Source organism: Mesoplodon mirus (genome assembly GCF_964341445.2).
Source record: "Mesoplodon mirus genome assembly, chromosome: X".
NCBI classification, from domain to species: Eukaryota; Metazoa; Chordata; class Mammalia; order Artiodactyla; family Ziphiidae; genus Mesoplodon; species Mesoplodon mirus.
Window position 1 is genome coordinate 87591722 of NC_138981.1, and position 6337 is coordinate 87598058.

The 6337-nt window shown below is 42.4% G+C and overlaps 1 protein-coding gene across 4 annotated transcripts; it reads left to right on the forward strand.

Annotated features, from left to right (window-relative positions):
- Positions 1 to 948: 948 nt before the first annotated feature.
- TCEAL9 (transcription elongation factor A like 9) lies at positions 949 to 5002 on the forward strand. 4 transcript variants are annotated; one of them, XM_082609929.1, is made up of 3 exons: positions 949 to 1073; positions 1575 to 1648; positions 2029 to 5002. In XM_082609929.1, exon 3 carries the CDS (start codon positions 2106 to 2108, stop codon positions 2415 to 2417), a length of 312 nt encoding a protein of 103 aa, XP_082466055.1. In that variant the 5' UTR covers positions 949 to 1073; positions 1575 to 1648; positions 2029 to 2105; the 3' UTR covers positions 2418 to 5002. The 4 variants fall into 4 exon arrangements, with proteins under 4 accessions (XP_082466055.1, XP_082466057.1, XP_082466054.1 ...); XM_082609931.1 differs by having other exon boundaries at positions 2032 to 5002; XM_082609928.1 differs by having other exon boundaries at positions 1583 to 1648.
- Positions 5003 to 6337: the final 1335 nt, after the last annotated feature.

The following is a 6337-nucleotide window of genomic DNA, read 5'->3' on the forward strand; positions in this document are numbered from 1 at the left end:
ACTATAAAAGATAAAAGTTTGTTAAAAAGAAAACCACAGGCTCCAAACCACATCTCCTGTGCTAAAGCCTATGATACCAAACCTAGATTTAATACTTGACCTAATTGCAGTTTCAACCTCTCCCAGAAATGTAATCTTAAATCAACCAGTCTGGAATTTTGTGGTCAAGCAACAGTAAGGTAATCTGTGGCATAAGCTCCTCCATCTCCCAGAGAAAGAAGAAGCAATCTGCATGATAAAACCCTTGCTGCTCCCTTCCTCTCCCCTCGCCCCCAAAAAAGTTGTCCTGGCCTAAATATAATCCTTTATTTTATTTTGCTAATAGCTCCCTTGCCCCACTCTCCTGCCTTTAAAAACCTTCCATTTTGTACAACCCGTGGGAGCGCCCTTCTAGCTGCTAGATGGGTTGCTACCCTGTTCATGAATTGCTGTATAAAGCCAATTAGCTCTTCACATTTACTCAGCTGAATTTTGTTTTTTTCAGTTACTTTTAAAAAAATATAGAAAAGTATTAAGAATAAAGTAAGAAACTACATTAAAAAATCTTACTCCTGTCCCAGGCTTCCCCCACCATCCTTTTTTTTTTTAAACAACCTGCTGCCAGACCAACCCTGCTCCACAACAGCCAAGGACTAGATTGCAGATGAAATGGAGGCTGGGGGAGGGGCGATGGATGTAGGTTGGAGTTCTTAATCCTGGGAGCAGAAGGCAGGAAAAGACAATTCTTGAAAAAAGTAGAAAAGTTTAGTAGCTCCAGAAAAAGATGCAGCCCCTCCCTAGTAATCAGAGAAAGGAAAATAACATGTTCCCCCTCTGGGATGGAAAGGGCCAAATGTATAAGGGGGGAGGGGGCAGAGGGCCGGCCCACTTCTGCCGCGCTTTTGGTGGGAGTGGAAATTGGGGACCCGAGCTCACTGGTGACGTAGATATCACGTGACCAGGAGTCGACGTGTGCAGAAGTCCTGTTAGTCTGGTCCTTGTTCCCTTCTGGGTACCAGCTTGCTTCAGCAGCGCAGCCGGTGAGGCCCGAGGTTAGGAGAAGGAGAAGGAGTCAGCTTGCCGGAATTTTGCAGGTTGGTGGCAAAATAGGTGCTGTCTGGGAATTTCTAGGGTGGGGGTGGCCTAGAGCAGAGACTTGAGGGAGCCCTGGTCAATTCCATCTCTCCACCTCCCACCTCCAGGTCTGCAGGAAATGGTGACCCTTGGGAAAGGGACTAGGGGTCCCGGGAGAAGGACAGGGAGACCTGTGAGAGTTTAAAAATAATCATCCTCTGCCACCTCAGACCGCTTTCCCAACACTTACCCACCCCCCAACCGCCCCCGTCAGTCTTAAAGATAGTTTGGAAATAATCTGCTTTTCCTACTCCCTGTCTGATGGAAAATTCGACTTAACTTGCACTATGGAGAGGGGGACAAATGCGGGAATAAGAAGGTGGGAAAGTTTCCATAACCGAGAACCTTAATGAGAAAAGTGCGTGGTGCTTGTCGGCCTACTGAGCGCTCGCCCCACCCCCCACCCCCACCCTCACCCTCACCCTCACGCCCTCCGCCTCCCGTTTCCCGTTTGTCCGCAGGTCTGCAGGTCTGTTGTTCATAGCAGTACGCAGGGCTAGAAAAGGCGAGGAAGAAACTGACCGGATCAGTACGGGTAGGTGAAGGAAATATAAAGACCCCTGGGGTGGAGGTGGGCAAGGGAGGGACTGAGGTTGTCGGCCCCTGTTCTTTCCCCGCAACCCCCTTCTCCCAGCCTACTCTGTTCTAGGAGGATCTTGCGTTATGCCTTGTGACGGGAGAAATGGTTGAGGAGAGCCTTGGAAAAGGCTGGAGGGAGGGACGAGGGAGGTGAGAAGGTGGAAAGTGGGGGTAGGAGCAGCAAGCTCGGGGAAACCCAGATGGCAGACTGAGTCGCCCAAGTGGAAAATATTTGGTGATAGCTCTTAATCACAAAAAGCAAATACGGAGACTTGTGTCCAGAGCACTGGTCCGTTAACCAAGCTTTTGACTTAATGTCTCCTTCTTGCTTCCTAGAAGTAGTTGTTTTCCAAGAAGAATAAGCAGAAAAAAAGAAAGGAAGAGGGAACAGGAGGAAGAGAGACAGATACAAGATGAAACCCTGTCAAAAGATTGAAGGAAAACCAGAAAATGAGAGTGAACCAAAACTTGAGGAAGAGCCAAAGCCTGAGGAAAAGCCAGAGGAGGAGGAAGAGCCAGAGGAGGAAAAAACAGAAGGAACTTTTAGAGAAAGGCTGATTCAGTCTCTCCAGGAATTTAAAGAAGATATACACAACAGGCATTTAAGCAAGGAAGATATGTTTAGAGAAGTGAATGAATTAGACGAGATAAGGAGAGTAAGAAACAAACTTATAGTGATGCGTTGGAAGGTTAATCGAAACCATCCTTACCCCTATTTAATGTAGTTTACCTTGATTTTTCTTTTTGATGTTAACATTACTTTCTTTTGATTTGCGTTTTCCCAATACACCTTTGTCCATCTTTCTACTTTTTACTTGTTGCTATTAGTGGTTTTAGATGTATCTCATTGTTTATTTTACTTCAAACCAATCTACAAGTCTTTGCCTTTTAATAAGAGAACTTTACTCATTTGTACAAAAAGAGGTTCCTGGCAGGATATAAAATGAAAAAAAAAGTCACTAAGTAATATGTGAATATCATATTTTTGAAAGGGAAGAGTACGTTTATATATTACATATATGCACAGAAGAACACGTGAAGGATGAAAGGCAAAAAGTACAGTCAGTGGTAGGATTATGAGGGATTTTTTTATTCAGCTTATTTGTATTTTTCCTTATTCCTAGAATGTACACACATTATTGTTAAAAATAATAAAAGTTTTATTTAAAAAAGGAGTAAACAACAGTACTGAGTATATTTCTAAAGGCATTGGGACACAATATTTAATGGCAGAATTTTAGAAGCAAATGTGAACTCCAAATTACCACCAGACCACTTAGCTAGGAGAATAAATTTTACATCTTTTCTCATCTGAAAAATAGAGATGATAAAGAACTTTCAGGGATCTTATGAGGACCAGACAAGGTAGTGACTGTGAACTATATTTGACAAGCTTTTGTTCCCATCTGCTCATGCAGGATCCCAACTCCTAAGAGATTTATTTCAGGTATTTTGGAGGGAGAAAGTAGTTCTCACCTGTGTTTAAGAACAAATCCAGACAACTGTAAGGTGGGCACTACCTTTGTGTTTCTCTCCTGCTGTGCCTGCCCAGCCTTCCATCCTCCTCCCCTTGATACTACCATGTGTATTAGGTATTTCTGCCCCTTCATTCAGGTTCTGTACTTCTCAGGCCCGTAACACTGCTGATGTGTTAGAAATCTCAAATAGTGAAGCCCAACATTTCTTTGGAACCCCCAATGGACTGACTCTCCAGTCTGACCTCTACAGAAGTGGGGGAAACGCCCATCTCTTAAATTTAGATAGACATTTATGCAGGGCCACTTGGGCTGTGATATCTTATTGATACTTGGCAACTTTGGGATTTTAATCACAGACTCCCTCTTCCCCATAAGACTCGAACACAATGGGTCTCTTTGGGGGTGGGACCAGAAGATAAGTCTGAGTAACAGACATTATGCTTTAGTCAGAGTTGCTTATGAGCCTAAAGATTGGTTTTATCTTCCTGACTCTTATTTCCTTAGGGTGAGCAATCTCTCCCAAAAGAGTGGTGGCAGGCCCTCCTCACCAGCTCAAAAGATACCCTTAGACCTGTGTAAATGTTTAAAGGGAGGTTCAAGTAAGATTTCGGGATATTCCCATGCTTACTTGGAAATGTATGAAGTGCTGTGTAAGACTTACTGTGTATGTATATCTGCATCCAAATCTTCATAACTATATATGTATCTATATATGTATATGTGGCTCACAGTTGTGCCAGTTGTATATTATTTTTCCTCTGTGATGCTCTTTTTGGGGCAATTAATCTCTCCAGATTATTCTTCAAGGTTGCAACAGTCTGATGGTTGCTGGTTGGTCTGGATTCTGGCTGGAGTGAGATGAGGGTCCAAAGACTTACTGTGCCACTTTTATAGGATGGTATGAATCCAACCCCCTGGCACTCTGAGGGGTGGAGCTGGGGCAGGATGTGGAAGGGCTCCCCCAAGGCACACCCCTCTCCAGGGTTGTCTGACTTTGGTTTCTGTGTTCCAGCCTGCAGCAGGCATCAGACTCTTCTAGGCTGAAGGCCAGGCTGTCCTGGACATACATACCTGGAGAACAATGACTGTCCCCATTGCAGGTCAGAGCACTGGACTTCCTTTACCCCTTTTTTCCTTCACAAGGGGGCTTGATGGGAACTTTTAAAGGAAAGAATATAACTTTTAAAGAAAATACTTCAAAAGTCACTAACTAAAAACATTAGTTGTGATAGTTTTTGTCCCAGCCATGACTACCCTGGATGCAATCAGATAACTTGAGATTAAAGTAGAAGGGCCTGGTGGTAGGTGGAGATGATTTCAGATAATACACAAATATTTTAAGTTGTAATATTCATGTATTGATATTTATTTGAATGTGTATTAATGAATACTCTCTTTAAGGCAAATGATGATAGTTTAGATTTAGGGTGGTGTTATAAAGTTTCCTTTTCAAAAATGTACTCAAATTTCCTTTTCAAAAATATTCAAATTAAATGAGTTTGTTTGAAGACAAACATGAAGTAGAACACAATGTTAACAGCAAAAGTGGTATATAGATATGGCAAAAATCATCCTAGTGGGCAACATTGCCCTAGCATAATTGATTTAGGGAATAATATCTGGAAACACCTGTCAAGAAGTGTGCAGTCTGAGATTTTACCCTACTTACAAATTAACAAGTTAACATTAACCTGCTACTGTTTAACCTGCTTTTGCTATAACAGAAGACACTAGAATCCTGATCAGAGACTAAGGACATTATTACTCATGGTAAAAGCAATAGCAACGGCTTCATATTGGTTTATATCAGTTCCCCATTATCCTCAAGTCCCTTGGATGCCTACACATGCAGTGCACTGTGTTTTAGGAAAGATACCTGAGTTTGGAGAATTCACTGCTTTCATAGTAAGCAAAAGCAAGCCTGCTCTGTGTCCAGGGAAAGACGTTACCTCATCCCTCAAAGTTGCTTGCTGCAAACACAACTCTGAGAAATGGACTGCCTGCATAAAGAGTGGTCAGGGCCTTACATTCTTGGTATACCCAATAAGAACGTGCAGGGATGCTCAGGACCCAAGGTGGATTGCCTCTCCCAGTAACACTTTTCTCTGTGCAGTAAATCTTAATGAGAATGCTAAGCCTTTCCTAATTTGGTTTATAATTCCAAGTTAAGGCAAATAATGCATTATACTGTAGACTGTAAACAGGGAATTTGTAACTCTTTCTAGTTTTTACTTAAATACATAGGATTTTGAATGAATCCTAATTAACTCAATGAAAAGAACAACTAAGAAACTAAAAGTAAATAATCTATGAGGAACTTTAAAGACATAGCTACCATGACATACAAAATTAAAGAAGTAGAGGAGCAAAACCAATGGATTTATCAAGGTGCTAACGACAGGAGTAATCTTATGGGAAATTTTTCACTGAAAAACTGACAGGAGTATGTGTGTGTTTTTTGTAAGGCAACCCCAGATCCCATATACATGTAATCGCCACTGCCTCTATAAAAGGAAAAGCCAAGAGCTAAGAGGAAAGCTGGTCTGTTCCCTCTACAGGGAAAGTTTTGAGGGAGGGGGAACCTTTGACACATAATGGTATCCAAAAGCAATTATTTGATACTTTGACACCAGCGTTTTGCAAGAGCCTTAGCAAAAACAGCTGCATTATTTGCTGGATAATTTAGTTGGGTATGGAGCATCTTTTCGTGTACTATTGGCCATTTATACATCTTACTTTGAGAAATGTCTATTCAAATATTTTGCCTAAACACCCCCCTTAATATTTTCAATATAGTGTGGGTAAAGAATCTATTTAAAAGAATGAGGTAGACCCATACGTACTATATGTTCACCATGCATTATTAAAAGAAAAATGGGGCTTCCCTGGTGGCGCAGTGGTTGAGAATCCGCCTGGCGATGCAGGGGATACGGGTTCGTGCCCCGGTTTGGGAAGATCCCACATGCCGCGGAGTGGCTGGGCCCGTGAGCCATGGCCGCTGGGCCTGCGCGTCCAGAGCCTGTGCTCCGCAATGGGAGAGGCCACAACAGTGAGAGGCCCGTGTATGGCAAAAAAAACCCAAAACAAATAATAATAATAATGAAGGACAGGAGGTACAGTATAATATATACACACACATACATACACATATCCACAAATACCAAGAT